Genomic DNA, 17,788 nt, shown 5'->3' on the forward strand with positions numbered 1-17,788 from the left:
ACGGCGATCGTTCTCGAATGGTTTTCCATCAAATGCAGCATCGGCCGTAGTCATCAGCGTGGTTCGGCTTTAATGACCGCAAAACGAGAAATCCAGAACGGCGCGGCCGCGCCGATAAAATTGCCGCGATAAACAAGCGTCGCGATACAAATGGCAAAGGAGACACGATTCGAGGACACAATTAGAATAATTACACGAGTGAATTCACACAACACAGCTGTCGATTTCTATAGGATTTTATTAACATTGTTATCTCAATAGCATTAATTACAGTTACCAATTTGCGGTGTAGTGTACTAACAAAACAAGAGAAGAAAAAAAAAAGGTATTTAAAAAACAGGATATCACGGGTGTTACATTACTCGATTTCGACTTGTTTCTCTCTCTTTTTTTTGTATTTTTTCTTTCTTTGTTTGTTCACTTTAGAAAAAGATGACGATGAGCATCTGCAACATGTTCGATCACAACTTCTACGGTTACAGGCGTGCCGTGACGATCGGTCGTTTGAAACAAAGGGATCACGTTTCCGACGAGTTGAATTTTTTCCGGCAAATGACACGCGACGATTCGAGGTCCGGTGGTAAAACAAGCTGCATTGGATAATGATATGAGCACGAAACCGTGTAATTTACATAATAATTATTACATTGTTCCGACGTCGGGAGATCAGCGAATCACTCGTGCGATTCGCAACGCGATCGGGCCGAGCGCGCGATGCAAGTATAAAATCTTTGAAGTAGTCTTAATCAGCGATGCACATGTGTAATGCGTGTGTGCATAATACGCTTATGTGTCTCTCACGCTACGCATTCTACATGATCCCCGTAAGAAATAGTGTCATTCACCTATTCGATATCTCCGCAGGCTAAATAAAACAGTGGTGTCAGTTTTCATCTGAGGACAAACGATACTCATCTTTCTTCCCTTTCTTCTCTTTCTAATCGTTTTCTACAGTTCGATCTACGTGAATTCTATTTATGAAGTTGCTAACGAATCTAACTCATTTCTTGTTGACCCTTGGCATACGAAGTATCGTGTATGTCATTGAACAGTTCTTCATGCTGTTCAGTAACTATTGAAAACATACTGTTTGGTACATTTCTGAATGACTTATCGTCAACTCTGGTAAATAAGAACAGATCAAAGAAGATCGATTAGAATAGCTTTTGAACAAGAGATTGAAAACCCCTTAAAAAATACAGAAAGACAACCGTTTCACTTTCGTATGCTAAAGATTAACCCGACAACGAGACGTGCTGCGACGCTGACGAACGGATACACGGGGGTTGTAGGTACATAGCTTCAACCAAATGGATGAGAATGCGTCTCTTTCCTCCCGTCTCTTTGAACCATCTTTTCCCGCTAATTACATTAGATACGACCGAGAACAGAACACTGAGTACATTACTTCTAATACTTCGCTTACACGCTATTATGTACAGGGTTGTGTGGTTTGTTTGTTTTTTTTTTTACGAGTACCAGAACACCATAAATTCGCGGCACCCGAAAAAAAAGAGAAGACCGCCAAGTACCATTACACCGGCAACGATGCAACCATGAAAGACGAAAGTGCTCCTAGGGACCGGTCGATTGCTTCACGCGCATGAGAGATAGAGTAGGACAGTAAAAAACAGTTAAAAGAAACGAGCGTGAGAAATAGTAGAGAGAGAAAGAGAGAGAAAGCGCGACGACGTTTTTACGGACCGAGAGAATGAAAGTAGAAGAAAGAGGAGACACGTGTACGCGTCCGAATATTACGCTGTACAAAAGATATTTATCATTATCATTAATATTATCATTATTATTATTTTCTCTTCGTTTCGCCTTCTACCCAGTTTTTGCGAACGACGAATCGCGCAGATCCTCGTCGAGCGAAAACGATTCCGTCGTTAACCCGTCGTCGCCATCTTTATTGTAAATATCCGGTAAATTTGCTTCTCAATACGTTTGCCGTCTTATAAAACTGGACATTTGTCAAATAACGATACAAACTTGTTTTCTTCTTTTTTTTTTTGTTTTGTTTTGTTCTCTTTTCCCCCTCGCAAGTTATGAAATATGTATATATGTATATATATATAATATATATATACATATTACATATTACATATATATGTAAGAATTGCGATAGACAGTGTCGATCGATTCAACTGCGGCTACGCGAAGGCCAATGGAAGAAAAGGTATCGGACTTGTTATTATACTTCGTGTAACCATTACACTTGCGCACAGTATCCTAATGGTGATTAATACTACGAGAAAGTGAATACAAAAACGGGTTTGGTATTTTACGCGCGTGATATATATCTATATATGTATATCCTAAAATAAAACACTGAAACGATGATTATGTGTACAGAAAATAGTAACGAGAATGATCCACACTAGTGGTATATGCGAGTACAGATAACGATGACAATTAGAAGTACTAAAATCACTGACGATTTCCGTGTAAATCGTTATTTGTCTTTAAAAAAATGAAAAAAAAGAAAAGTAAAGAAAACAAAAAGAAACGGAAAAAAAACAAATTAATTAGACTATTCCTTATTAAATATACCGTAATTCTATTAAATATTCACTTTCCATTCATTCACACGATGGTCACAATTATATAATTTCAGTTTATACTTGTAGTTCTGGAGATACACGTATCGATGCATTTTAATGACAACTGGGACGGGATAGAAATGTTCATAATAATTTACTGAGAAACCAAGAAAAAAAAACAAAGGAAACGCTCTTGCAGAAATACATACACATATGAGCCGATTCATTCCATTGGCTCCGCACGGTCTTTCCACGTTGTCGCATACATTATACACATACTAATAAAAGAAAAATTATTTAATTGCATTGTATTTACATTATCGAGATATAAAAATACTAACAAGAAACATACCTATAGACAAGGTCTTCCGAAACGATTCACCCCATTAGAAATAAACTAATTCAGAATCAAGTTTGGTAATAATATTGTCCCTACCTATTTGTATTTGTTATTGTTGTTTTACAAGATCCTCCGAGTTTTTTCTCCCCCCCCCCCCCTCCCTTTTTCTTTATTTCACTCTCGATAAAACATACCGCCCGCTAGGACGTTTTACGCATACGAATTTCCTTAAACACTATCCATTAACTTTTATATCTCTAACCTAAATTCTTTGCTACATTGGAAGATTTCCATTGCTCGCTGCACAGGCCTTTGCTGTGGGACAATATAAAAACAAATGTTTCTTCAATCATTTTTGTTACTCGTACAGCTGTCATTATACACTGGTCACAGTAACAGCGATGCATTTATAAAAACATGCGATATTTCACGCAACATCTATATCACCGCTGAACCTAATGTCTAAAGATGAGCCATAGAAAACACGCGATGCAGTCCATACATCTCACATTCATTAACAAATCTATTAGTAGCTACGATCCTCTTTCTTTTTTCTCTTTTGTATGAAAAACAACTTTAAATGCATTTAATGTCATAGTACGACGAACACAATTGGAGATTCATCCGAAACTGTTCGACTATTCCGTAATCAATAGCAATGTATAGAAGTCATTATAGAAATTCAAGGTATATAGGTTCAGCGAGGAATCTTCTTGCTACACACTCGTCGCAAGTGATTACTTGCACTTCACGCTGGCAGAGAATGTTTTCAGTGTGTATAAGCCATTCAGCTCCTCACGTTTAAGGAGACTTTCAATAAAAATAATAATACTTGACATTATTTGTCGTCACAAGTTTCACAGTCTGCACTGCAGAAACAATTTGCAACATACAAACGTGTACACAGTTATACGTGTACGCATAGTAAGAATATTCGGTATGCACAGACATATTATCTCATAGTCTAGAAATATAATAAATTTTATAAATGTATCATATGTGTTTATGTGCACAATCTCACTAGCACTGTTACAGCCCGAATGTGTGTCGTGCGTATAAATCTGTGATTTCCGTAAGGACAGTCATGTGGAAGAATAGCAGAACGGTAATTTGCCAGAAACGTGGAATTCGTATTGTTTAATTTTTTTTAATGCTTCTTCTCTCTTAAGTTGATTTTCTTTTAATTTCATTAGAGTATTCAGTACGTAGTTTTTCTTCATCTTCTTTTTCTTTTTTTTCTTTTTTTATTTCTTTTTTTAAACTTCCTGAACCGTCAGCCAATGACATTTGACATCCAACGCTTCTCATAAAGGCAGTTACTCTATCCCAATAATTGAATAACTCAAGTATCTTCATTTGTTGACAATGTTACATAGCTCGCCAACGCTTTTGCTTCGCGGAGCATACCATATTTTTCCAATCTGTTCTGATCCAGAATCTATACTATTGTATTTAAACTGACTTACAGAAGATTTTTTCTCTGTTTTAAGCTGAGCATGAAGGTTCCTAAAATTCGAAATATCTTTATTCTTATCACTAAACATATTTGTAAAAAAATAATGAAATTGATTTTTTTCATTGACTTTGAGAGAATGTATACTGCAGAGTTTTATAAACAATATTCTTTTGCCTATTACTATATGTATCTTTTTAATTTTTACATAAAGAAATACAGTGGCGGACAAAAGAAAATTTAATAGTGGGATTTTCATAAGCGAGTATCAGTAATAATGATAAGACCCATAATAAATCTCTTTGTGTCATGGTAGCATTGCTTATCTATTCTTGGATATCTCATATTCTTTAGTTTATACAATTGGTTCATAGAGTACATACACAATTCACTTTCTGCAACTCGCGCAGAGGACAAAAGTATGTTTAAATTTTTTTAGATATAATACAACAAAATAATTGACACATATGTATATTGATTTTGGCAATCAATTGTGTCTTTATTTTTAAAGAATAGTAGAAATGACAGAACATTACTTATCTATATTTAAGTCATTTATTTAAATTGAAAAAAGATCTTGTAGACAAAGGAAAATTTTAGCAAAAAGAAAGTTTGAATAAGTTTAGTTTTTAAGAAGGCAATAACTATAAACACACTTAAAAAATTTCATTTGCATTTTTGGCCAAGAAAAGTGGTCACTACAATAATAATAACAAATCTCAATCTGTTTCCAAATGTTTGAAACATTTTAAATAAGCATGTCTCTTCAAGAGCTCATACTAAAAAAAAAGTATATCCAGGTTGATAAACATATATAATATAAAATGTATAAACATAAATACATAATTAAACTTACTTTTGTCCAGCTAGTTTCTTCACTTGTCTAGTGTTCTCAATAAAACACATATTTTCTCATTCATATGTATAATTTTCTTATTCCTATTACTTTATGTGATGTATGTATTTATGAAATATTCATTGTTTTTGTAAAATATAATTCCTTTTCATAGAGTTATGGTGCGTTTTCATCGCTTACCTTTTAAATTTTCCTTTGTCCGTCACTGTATGTTTCTTTACAACTTGATCAATATAATTCCATCGAAAATTATGACGTACAGGCGTACCATCTAATATTGTTTTATTATATTTCTTATCCTGCACAGTTTTAGTTACTTCTTTTTGTTTCACATTCTTTTCATCTTGTCGAATAGCTTTTCTTGAACTACTGTCTAAACTTGAGTCATCATCCTTGGAATATTTCTTTCTTATTGAAGAGAGCTTCTTTTGTAAGTTACAGAAGAATACATCATCTATAGAAGCAGAAGATGATTCTTCGTCACAGAGGAGGACAGGTGTCTTCTCCCCTGTGGGAGGCGATTGAAAGACGAGTTTTTCAGTCTGTGAGCTTGTTGAAATAGAACTGAATGTGTTTGAATTATTAGGAGTATTACGCCCCTGACTACCCACATGCATATGCCCTCCACCCTGCCCCCCCTGACTCTGGGAGAGGCTTAGTCGCCGTCAGTTTACCAATTCTACATTTACAAATTGCTTCAGTCGCTCCACATATTGATCAAATAAATCTACATTATTGTGGCCAGCACCCTAGAAACAATTTATATCGATCTTACAATTTTCATTCCCTTTCTTTAAATAAAATTAACATAAAATTACATACCTCAATCCATAATGGTTCTACAGCCCTTGGACATCTCTCATAAATGGCCAAACCATGACTGAAACTTATCACTTCATCCTCAGTTCCATGAATAACCAAAACTGGAGATGTAACTTTGGGTATTTTATCTATACTGCAAAAGATATTTTACATTGTATAAATATATACTTACATATATAAATACATGTAAAATTCTTATTATATGTATATGCAATCAAATCGTTTATGATCTGTTTTCATTTGTGATAACTTTAATTATTTAATTATTTAATAAACTACAATATTATCAAATAACGATTTATTATAAAAAAATTGTTACATGTTAATATGTGTATAAAAGTCATTTTTTTATAAAAGAACATTATAATATATGCAATAAACTATTTTTCCGACTATTTCTTTGTAAACTTTCAAACTTACTATATTCAGTAATTGTAAATATAATAACTCACATATGAAATTAGTCCACAAATTTATAAATACAAAATATATTAATTAAATAAAGTTAAACCGCCATGCATGAACTATAAATATTGGAAAGTATAAGCGTAACGCTTGCTAAAGACAAATACGACGATGGATTGTGCAATTTAAAGGTTTCCATAAGAAGTTTCCAGATTAACTTTTATTGCTTCTCGCAAAGTAATTCAAAAAACGTGAGCGTAAAATAAAGAGTACCTTTTGCTTGTAAAATGTAAAAACATATTCACTAATGCTCCTGAATGAAATCGGAAAATTTGTATATACACTTATGCTGTGTATGTGGTACATCAATAACGTAAAGGAACAGTAAACTACGTGAAAACAACAAATTAGAGTTCTAAAAAGTAAAAAGTTTTTAAATTTAATTACTTTTTATTTGAGCATATTTATTACGAAAAACGATTATTACATTTTGTTTACATTTTAATAATATTAAACTAAAATTTAATGAATATTATATTTACGCAAGTTTCTTTATGCGTAAGCGAAAAAATATCTTTTCTTATTATAACCTGGGATGAAGGGTTTATAATTAAAAAAAAAAAAGATGAAAGAAATACATGGTAAAAATTCAAATTTTTAGGATTTATTTGAAAATAACTTTAACATTACATATGTAGAAAAGTAACGTCTAACGTAAGTCACGTGTATGAGTGAATGTATGTACGATCGTGCACCCAACTGACTGGAATTTAAATAACGAGTTCCGGAAATCGAACTTTCAGATTTTACCTGATTATCTATATAACCAGAAACCAAAAAATCAGATTCTAAAATAATTCGATTTACCTATACATACTCGGCTTGCCGTTTTATTTTAGAACATCTTTTATTACCTCTACTACGTGACACAAAATATTTTTATCGATTTATAAATGTGAAGAGCAAAGGTTAATGAAACATCTAACCCTTTTGATGCTTTATATATCGTCTTTTCGTTCTGCATTAGCTAACTACTTCACTTCTTCATAGGTCAGCGTATTTGAAATAGAGACATCGCGCTACCGAAACGAATATATAAGAAAAACAAGGAAGACGATACAAAGGTAAAGGAGAAAGGCAAATGAGTGTTCTGATAACAACTGGAATTCCGCTGACAAAATAAAAGCTATACTGCGAGATACATTTTTTTGCGATGTTATCTGTATGTTCAAACAAAACTGCCTTGAAAAGGAATATATTAAAAAAAGTGCTCTAAACGGTCCAAAATATTTAGTATCGAGTACATAAACTTGGCGATAGTGTCATGCGCGTAAACCTTGACTATGCGATTGACAGCCGAAGATAAACGGATTATGGTTTGCGTCTCGTTAACAGGGTAAACAAGAGGTTCGCGTATTAGAGAGAAATTTTTACCTACCTGGGGAAGACATCAAAGAACCACGTTCTTCTGGTTTTCGGAAAAGCAACACGCATTCCCGACATCAAAGGTGCATGCAGAACAACTGCACCAACCTCGTATCGCGAGGCTAGATCGACCGTGGGTACAGTCCCAATACTTTGACCATACAGAATAATGTTTTCCGGACTGATACCGTACCGTGTTCTAAGAGCATGCCACGCAGCGTCTATATCAGCGTAAAGGTTCTTTTCCGATGGTTTACCACCAGAAATACCGTAACCTGAATAATCATAGCTGAATATGTTACAATTTATTCTGACGCCGAGTCCCAAATAAAAACTAGACATCTGTCCAAGATCGGCCGCATTGCCATGGGAAAATAAAATGGTAAAACGTGCGGTCTGTGAGCACCGTACAAACACACAAGCTATTCGGTTGCCTCGTGACGTTCTTGCATAGAAACCTTCTACTGACTCTTTCGCCACTTCTGTGAATTGCCACTCTGCCCTCTCGGACAGAGAAATTGCAAACTTGGAGCCTTCATCCTCGATGAACGTATAGGTAGGCTCAGGCGGTAGAAATGCTAGTTTCGCAGCAATTCTGGACGGGCAAGGTGGACAGCAAAACAAGCAACACAATTCACTAAAACTTAACCCGTTCATCGTTTCACGGGGGAGTCACGCACACGCGAATGCCACTGTTTATCACGTTTCCTCGTCGGATCTCCGCATCGAGATCAGAGCTTTATCTTAAAAGTAGTTCCACACACTGTGACTCCAACGCTTACTAATTCAATCACAATGTCATTTATTATCACACTCCTACAAGAACCTCTCACGATGATTCAGCTATGACGGCTCACAAGACGGACAATTTCTCCCCCTCCTTCTTTCTCTCTTTCTCGCACAATGCCCCCACCCACTAAACGTTGCGCACTTTCATTGTATTCGGATAAAATGGGATACCGGACAAGGATGAAAGATTATGGTACTACTTTGTTGTGTTAGTCTTTTACTCATTGCTCGCTATTGGTGAAGATTTTAAAAACAACGGGGATCATTCGATACGTAACGAAAAATGGTCGCATATTCAAGCATCGCTTTGATAATATTACCAACATTCTAAAAACGATGCAAACACTGCCTCCGGTACATAAGTGTGCGGCTTATGATGGTAACTGTATCTAGTAATTTAGTCGGAAACTTTTGTAAAGTTAGCAGTACAGCGTCAGTGCGAAAGGGTTTGCATAGGCTAGTGAGATGAGCACATAGCGCATAACGGTATTATGTGACATCATTTGAAGGTAGAGTTTTCCCGTCTATAAAAAGATCACTCGTAAACTATCTAGCGGTGTGCATAGTATTATCTATAAAAAAAAAATTAAGATCCCCTTCTTTCATTCATTTGTTACAAATCCATATCTTATCTTCTCGATATTTTGTATATTATAGTTTCAATATCATTTTATTGCTGACCGTGTGTAGGGTGCGCTAAAATGTCATCGTACATTTAATAAATGATTTATTTCAACGTACTATAGAAATTGGGGAGTGTTACTAGAGTGCCCGCGGGCACCGATTGCAACATCCTTGCTGTACACCATCTAAAGACTAGAATAATTTGCTAAGATATTTTCACTAAAAAGATAGAGGAGAAAGAAGGAAAAAAATGTTTAATTCTCGGAAGACTAGTTAAACTCGTTAATAAAGTTGCCTAATAGACTCTTTCAAAAACACGAAAGTATTGAGTAATTATTATAAATTATATATATACTGATCAACAATGAATGAAATGTACGAAAAATGTAAATCCCTCTAGTGGCGAACATAGAAAGTATTACCACAAAGTCACTATACCTGTGTTCACATATTTCATATAGATATCAAAACTCCAACTTGAACAGTTATCCAAATAGGGAATAGTAACATTGTTAAAAATGAAAAATTTACTGTTTCCGATGTCTGAATTTGGACAATATTAAGTGCAATTTCTCATTATAGAATTGTTCTACTTGTGATTTACGAAATCTAATTTGATTTACGCGATATGTTCGAAGTAATAATAATATTTCACAGAATTTTGTGTTTCTTTTATTCGAAAGATACATTCTAATATACTAGAAATATGATAAAAGTAGTAAAAATTCTATAAATAATTGAAAATTGTTCATATTTTTCATTTTAATTTTCTTATTTGCGAACCGTCAGGTGGCGCTTTAGAAGTTAATCTGTAGCGGGAAAGTGGAAGTGGTTTCATTTACTTTTATAGAGGGTAAAACTCTACCTTTGAAATAACGTTGCACACATTTATGCGCTGTATGCTCACCTCACTAGCGCCACGCGAATTCTCTCCGTGACCATACTGTAGACATCAACCTTTCGTGGAAAATCGATTAAATCCAGGTATATGGTGGAAACTCGACTAGATTCATGTTGTTGCGTGATCGTTGCTGTTCGCTATAAAGTTTTGGCCGATGGCGGCTGTCAACTGGTGTACCTTGATCTCTTGTGGGACGGATTTTTATAAATTTTCAAATAATTTCGAGAATTTTTATTAGTAAAAAGTTACTACATATACACGTTTAATTGAATTTTCTATGAGACTGTGAAATTAACAAATACTTGTATGGCATCCGGCAAAGAAACAATGGGGTAAGTGAACGTGGTAATACTCCGCACCGTCTTTTAAGGGTGTGTAGTACATGTACACACGAGGCACACTTTCCACGTCACATATGAGTACTATAAATTATCCTTAATTTTTCTATTATCGAATGTTGTTGATTACTATGAAATAGGTCAATTCCATTGCGTTCACTAATGAGCTCTACTATCTTTTCCTGTCTATTTATGATCTTATCTCCGACATCATCGGAGATACGCGTTTAGGTGGGTGCGTACAAGGGAAGAGAGTCTGGACCAGAATGTTTTTCTTTTCTTTTATCTATATATAACTACACATTAGAACAGCGAAAGCGGGATAAGTTAGTACCGCGGGAGATGTGTTTATTCTAGGTGTTTACTCGTGCATTATTCGATATATTTTTAGATTTGTATAATAAAGAATTTGTTCCGTAAATTATTAAATTACCTATGACATTATGTTTTTTCCTTTAAAGTTTCATTTTCTATTGACGTCATTACGTATAATTTTAAAACATACAAAAATAATTTTTTTTGTATTATTACTCTCTTCAAGGCATTGTTCATTGTCACATTATTATTATTATTATTACATGTCATTTTTTTCAGACAGGCAGCATAAGAGATTTTACACTTTAGTAGAAGAATAAATATGTTGCATTCTTATCACAGTTGTTTTTTCTTTTAAATAAAGGATTTATGAACTGTTGCAGTTTCTTGTTACTTTTAAATAATGTATATAATTTGTACATATACTGCACGTATAGTAAATTTAGAACAAATTTCAAATAGAATTATATTTATTTTTCACAAACAATATAAAATAAAAATGCCTGTTCATATTATTTCCTTTTATTTCCTGCAAATATCATTATAGTTTGATCCCGTTAATTTTAAGGCATGCATATACATCTAAGACTTTTTAATGTATTTGATTTTGTTATGTTTCTGTAGAACATATAGAATAAAACTATGTGAAAAGACAAACTTTAAGATATTCGTTATTAAAATCCTATAGTTTTGGTTTTTAGTATGAGGCATAAGTAGATACTGCATGTACCAATTAAGGAGATATATTTAAATACCTATATTACTTTTAATAAATTACAGTAAACAACCTATTTTCACGTGCAAAGCGCACGTGTTTCATATTGATCCCAAGACAAAACGGTCTTGGGTATCTGCATCTACAGCAGCAGTGTCTGTTTCATTTTTTTATGACTCGACCAGAAGTCTGTATAGAATAATTTCTGTTGAAGGAACAAAGGTGATTGAATGTCACTTTTCACTTTTTTAAGAAATAAATTTGTCTAATATTAAAATTTATTTATATTTATTTGTTTAACTTTTAGGCAGTAATAAATAGTACTATTACTCCAAATATGACCTTCACGAAAACATCGCAAAAATTTGGCCAATGGTCAGATGTTAGAGCTAATACCGTATATGGTCTTGGCTTTTCATCTGAAGAAGAATTAGGAAAGGTTTGTGAAATATGTCTTTAGTTAACGTACAGCCATGTGTACACCACAATCTCAGAGACAATATCATTCATTTGGCAGTTTATAGAGAAGTTTCATGAAGTGAAGGAAGCCACTAAATTAGCTAATGCTAAGTTACAATCAAACAGCTCCTCTGTTACTCCTGCTACTAGTGCAAATGTTAGCCCGATTACGTCACGATCGGGTATGCCATCATCAGAACAAGATCTTATAGATCCACCAAATTCATCAATGATTAATTCCAATGTATCCGCTTCGAATAACCCAAACCCAAATGCTAATATTTCTACTCAAAACAATGTGTCTTTGGTAAGCAGCAGTCCTTTACCTGGTAATTGTCAGAATAAAATGGATGACGAATTGAAAAACGCAGTCCATTCAAGATCACAAAGTGTTTCTCAGCAGAGTACAGAGAGTCCACAGCATCAAGGCAAACAAGCACAGATTAATGCTGCACAAAGTGGACAATCAACTGAAATGCAACTTAAATATGAGAATGATAGGCTGAAATTTGCATTAGCTCAAAGTTCTGCAAATGCTAAGAAGTGGGAGGTCAGATATATTTTATATACATGTAAACAGTGTTATAAATTTTCTGTGGAACCTATTAACTGTTGAAACTTAAATTTGCTTACAGGTTGAATTAACTACTTTGAAAACAAGCAATGCAAGATTAACAAGTGCATTACAAGAATCTACAGCAAATGTTGATGAATGGAAAAGACAATTACAGTTGTATAAAGAAGAAAATGCTAGAGTTAAAGCTAAATATGCGGACTTAGAAGCTGGAAAAATTGCAGAAGGCAATAGTGAAGCACTAAGGTTGAGAGTTGAAGCATTAGAAAGTGAACTTAGAACACGAAACGATGAAATCAAAGCTCTTACTATGGCTACGAAAAATAAAGATTTTTTAGTATGTATATATTTAAAACTTGAATTTGATATATAGCAATGTTTAATGAAGTAAAGACTGTATGAATTGTTTTCTTCATTTATGTTCTTTAGTTAGTACTTATTAATACTGTATCTCTTCCAGTCATTACAGAAAGAAAATGCGGAACTTCGTGAAATGTTGAGGGTTGTCCATGAACAATTAGAGCTTGCATTAAGTGCAAATAAAGTTCAGAAGCAAAACTTGGATACGTTAAATGCAAGATTAGCTGGATATATACAAGATTTGGTAACTGTACATCGAGAAATCACAAACACATTGCAAACTTAAGTTTGCATATAGTAAATCTGAGAATATTCTTCTTGGAAGTTTTGTATTTATGATATAAGTGAAGTATACAAATGGACGGTGTAGATTAATACAAAGGGAAAGGTTCCAAAAAAAACATACATACTAAAAAATGGTCTTAAGAAGACAAACTATAAGGACACTATCTTCAATAATAAAGATAAATTGCATCATTTTAAACTATTTATTCTATGTTAAGACAGTGTTTGACGTTATATTTCGTAAACTTCTTTCGTGCCATACTCACGTTCTCGTTGTACATAAGAATACTTTTCTTAACGTTGTTTTATATATTATATTTTTTTTATTTATATACTCTTGCACGTACAAAGAACTTCATGTATTAATATAAATACAGAAAATGTTTTTACTTGTGCACAGATAATAATAAGAATCTTTTTTAAAAATTGTAGATCTGTTATATTGCATCACAAGAATAATGTTGAAACAAATTAATTATTTAAATAATATTTAATGTATTATTGTTTTTTTATATACACCTTATTATAGTAGATTTTTATATATATCTTGATTGAGGTTTATATTTGACTTTATATTACAATTATGTTTAGATGTATACCAAATAAATTATAATTGCAATTATACTGTAGTCATCATTAGTAATATTGTTTTACTTATTACTATTGATCTTTAACTCATTACTATGCTACAACTCTTACTATACTATTATAACTATGATTATCATTATTAATGCTATTATAACTACCTCCGCTACTACTGCTGCACTACTACTTGCTGTTATTATTACTCATAGTATCATCGTTAGTGCTACTTCTATAACTGTTACTACTGTTACAGTCAATCAGGTTGTCATTACATGCTTAGAACTTCTATGATATTTAGAAACATAAAACATATCAAAAATATCACAAGATTTAGTGTGATACATGTCTCTCAATGTTTTTTTGGAACTTAGCCCCTTGAAATCAACAATAAAAATTCAGTTACCCATGAACACAATTAAAAGAAATGAATGCACAATTAACATTAGTAACGTTTAGTGGTACTCTATTATGTAGTATAAACTATTTAATTCAGCTGTACATTGTACCCATATTGTTCTATCATATATTATTTACCTTTATCAATAGTCTAAGAATATATATATGAAATTGAAGAGTCTGGCATGAGCTGTACAGTATCGTTGATACCTATCATAAAGTATGGCATGAAGAAAAATTATATAATATAGTTCATTTACAGTGGGTAACTTAGTGGTTTCAACTTGAAGGATTATCAAATGTTTCACTATTGTGCAAAAGATGTTTTTAATGTGCAAAATGTTTTGTTAATTCTTTCATGAAGACCATGATATACATTGATTCATTGTTGAAAAAATAAATCTAATGTTTTCCAATGTAAATGATTTGTTATTCACTTGTCACTAATTTTTAAAGCATTTTATAGCATTCAAGCCAGATATTCTTCAATATGTTATATTTGAATAGTATAGGTTCGCTAGAAAATCTTTTGTCCAAGGACTCTGACCGATCTTCAAAAAGATGTCAAGGTGATATTTCTTGTAACAATAAATTCTAGTAGCGAAAGAAGTGCAAAATACTAAAAACAGCACTTTTTATTGTACTGACAGTATGTATGTATGTACGTAAAAAATGTTGCAGAGTTAAATTTTAAATTTGAGGAATTGGAAACAAAAGCCTCGCTTGCCACATGTAATCATAATAAAACATTTTCAGATGGCTTTCCTGTGTTCACTTATCAATTATGTTATTGTACCTATGTTTTTTATAAATCAATATATAAAAAGTTTATTTCAAAACTCTTATTAATATAACTTTAATTTCATGTACTTTTATTATATATCTTTATTATTTTATACCAAGATATATTTAATATTTGATATACATTTTAAAAACAAATAATACATGTAATCTATACATGAAACATATATACTTGCAATATGTACAATAATGATCAGCACATGTCTATAAAGTTGACAAGTAAGAGAAATTTTTTGTGATAAATAGATATAGTTATGGAAAATTCGTCTGAAAAATTTGAAACTGCTTTTATTGCAAAAATTTGAAAACGTACAAAAGAATTTCCCGCCTTATGAGCATACATAGGTACTTATATATACATACTTCATTGATTATAGTGTGTTGTCGCAAAGCACGTCACGTACTATAGTAAAGTTGAATTGAACTCTACTATATCAATAACGTGAAATAGAAACACAACATCGTAACGTGCGGTGAAATTTTGTGTTAACAAATGTTATAAAATGAAAAATTTATACATTGATATTTGTGACTACTAAGCGTTAATGATTTTAGTGTACTATTGTTAATATACGCGTGCTACAATATAAGACTAGTATTGTGCATCTAAAGTTTTAAAACTGAGTTATTCATTTTTTAAAACTTCATTTTAGGGAAAAGTTCGTTTAATTTTGCTTGCTATTATATTGTGAAAGCAAGTGGTAAGTTTATATTAAGAATTAACAATAAGACTGATCAAATAAGTGTAATAAAAGATTTTAAATTCTAAAATAATTAAAGTAACAGGGTCACATTTACACTGTGGAATTATACTTTTATATAGCATTATTTGCAGTACTTTTATGTTTCTATACAATTGGGTTAATGAAATGTGTGTCTAGTTATTAAGTTAGATATTTTATCAATTAATTTTTTTGCAATATGTGTGTATTTCTGTAATAAAATCAGTGTTCTATTTGTGGAATTTTTGTATAACCTTACAAGTATTTTCTCTTTTATCAGAGTTGAAAATTATTTTAAATAAATGAAATTTTATTTGTTTTATAAAAATTTTCAATAAAAATATATATAAGTGATAAATTGATTTATTAAATGTTATAGATAAAGATGGTTGTACTTAGCAATTTTCTTGCACCTCAAGAAGGAATACGCCACGAAGAGCCAAATACTACTGCATATATTAATGACAGAGAAGTGGGAAAAGGAACTCTGTATATTACGGAAAGGTAAAGATGGAACTAAAATAAATGTACATTTCAAAGTAGCACTAATGTAATTTAATATAATGTTCGCATCGGTAGCTTGTTTTCTTGGGTGAACTATGATACACAACAAGGATTTTCTCTTGAATATTCTCATATATCTTTACATGCCATATCAAGAGATCAACAAGTACATCCAAGACAATGTTTATATATTATGGTTAATGCAAAAGTAGACCTTCCAGGTATATTAACTTCCTTCTTAACATTTTTGTATGCATACATCTGACCCTCGATGTACTCGAAAATCTGTTTCACGTGGATGCGTTTTATGCAAATGGAAATCGCATAAATAGAGTCTGTTGGTACAGGAGGAAACAAAACATTGGAAAGAAAAGCTGATATAAATTTTAGAAATATATATTTATTTTACATAGCCAAACAAAAGAAATAATTAGAATGACTTTTCAGCAAAAAAAAGTACATTTTTTTTGGTATTATTAAATTCAGATTTCGCATAAAAATTACCACGTAAATAGTGTTCTATTTTACCGCGTAAAAATGTTCGGCGTAAATCGAGGGTCAGGTCTATTTTGATATAGCATAAAAGTTAAATAGAATTTACTTAAATGCAGAAAGTAAACGTTATTTAATATTTTAGTTTTATCTTAAATAATTTCTTTAGAAATTGAGATTGTTATTTATTTTAATTTAATTATCTATAACTTTTATATAATTTTTTGCATAGATGTACCCTTACCACCACCCTCTGACAGTGGCTCAGAAAATGAAGATGACGATGCGGATACACCTATGACAGAAATGCGTTTTGCTCCTGATAACATAAACAATTTAGATGCAATGTTTCAAGCAATGAACGATTGTCAGGCACTTCATCCTGATCCACAGGATATTTTTTCAGATGGTAAAATTACTCTTACAATCTTTCATATGGACATTGCACACATTGTTAGAACTTTATATAAAGTACATATATTTTACAGCTGAAGAAGATATTTATGAAGACGCAGAAGAGGATGATTTTGAAAATTATGAAGTTGGTGCTGGTGATGCTCCCTACATTTTACCATCAGGTAGTATTGAATTTATTTAATGATGATATAAAGTAGAATACTTGATAAATGAGTTCTGAAAGAATCTTTTTATATGAAATAATATTTATTCTAACTTTGTATGAATAGAACAAATAGGGACTAATCACAATGGCACAGAAGCAGATGATGCAATGGATATAGAAGCAGGTCAATTTGAAGATGCGGAGGAAGATCCATAAAGAATGATTATGAAAGAATGCATGTATGCATTTAGTATTAATTTATAATTACTGGTATCTTATATTATTGTAGATATGTGATATTATGGCAGACTGTATTACAGAGCTGTAACAAACATAAAAACACTTAACATTTATTTATATTCATTTTGTACACGGGAATAATTTCGTAGATAAAAATAAACAATGTATATCAAATTTAACGTCTTGTATCAGTTTCTTAAAAAATAGAGCGATTAATTTCTAATATTGCTTAGAATAAAAAGGAAATTATTATAAAAAATGTTATCTGTAGCATCTTTCAAA

General features: G+C 32.1%; 3 protein-coding genes across 6 annotated transcripts; 2 read left to right on the forward strand and 1 right to left on the reverse strand.

The window, feature by feature from the left end:
- Nucleotides 1-220: 220 nt before the first annotated feature.
- On the reverse strand, nt 221-8,943 carry LOC116430393 (alpha/beta hydrolase domain-containing protein 17B). Of its 4 annotated transcripts, XM_076368231.1 has the most exons (5): nt 7,858-8,943; nt 6,015-6,147; nt 5,373-5,941; nt 5,193-5,281; nt 221-4,389 (listed from the first exon to the last, which is right to left on the reverse strand). In XM_076368231.1, exons 1-3 carry the CDS (start codon nt 8,499-8,501, stop codon nt 5,858-5,860), a joined length of 861 nt encoding a protein of 286 aa, XP_076224346.1. In that variant the 5' UTR covers nt 8,502-8,943; the 3' UTR covers nt 221-4,389; nt 5,193-5,281; nt 5,373-5,857. The 4 variants fall into 4 exon arrangements, with proteins under 4 accessions (XP_076224346.1, XP_031840323.1, XP_031840321.1 ...); XM_031984463.2 differs by lacking the exon at nt 5,193-5,281 and having other exon boundaries at nt 5,461-5,941; XM_031984461.2 differs by lacking the exon at nt 5,193-5,281.
- Nucleotides 8,944-10,176: 1,233 nt separating this feature from the next.
- Nucleotides 10,177-14,946, forward strand: homer (protein). Its single transcript, XM_031984452.2, has 6 exons — nt 10,177-10,490; nt 11,592-11,748; nt 11,834-11,965; nt 12,044-12,535; nt 12,621-12,896; nt 13,020-14,946. Exons 1-6 carry the CDS (start codon nt 10,465-10,467, stop codon nt 13,203-13,205), a joined length of 1,269 nt encoding a protein of 422 aa, XP_031840312.1. The 5' UTR covers nt 10,177-10,464; the 3' UTR covers nt 13,206-14,946.
- A 152-nt stretch (nt 14,947-15,098) lies between these two features.
- icln (chloride nucleotide-sensitive channel icln) lies at nt 15,099-17,680 on the forward strand. Its single transcript, XM_031984453.2, has 6 exons — nt 15,099-15,687; nt 16,088-16,212; nt 16,288-16,433; nt 16,937-17,113; nt 17,193-17,282; nt 17,391-17,680. The coding sequence occupies exons 2-6, from the start codon at nt 16,094-16,096 to the stop codon at nt 17,480-17,482; spliced, it is 624 nt and encodes a 207-aa protein (XP_031840313.1). The 5' UTR covers nt 15,099-15,687; nt 16,088-16,093; the 3' UTR covers nt 17,483-17,680.
- The last annotated feature ends 108 nt before the right edge of the window (nt 17,681-17,788 follow it).

This window comes from Nomia melanderi, chromosome 6 (genome assembly GCF_051020985.1).
Source record: "Nomia melanderi isolate GNS246 chromosome 6, iyNomMela1, whole genome shotgun sequence".
NCBI classification, from domain to species: domain Eukaryota; kingdom Metazoa; phylum Arthropoda; class Insecta; order Hymenoptera; family Halictidae; genus Nomia; species Nomia melanderi.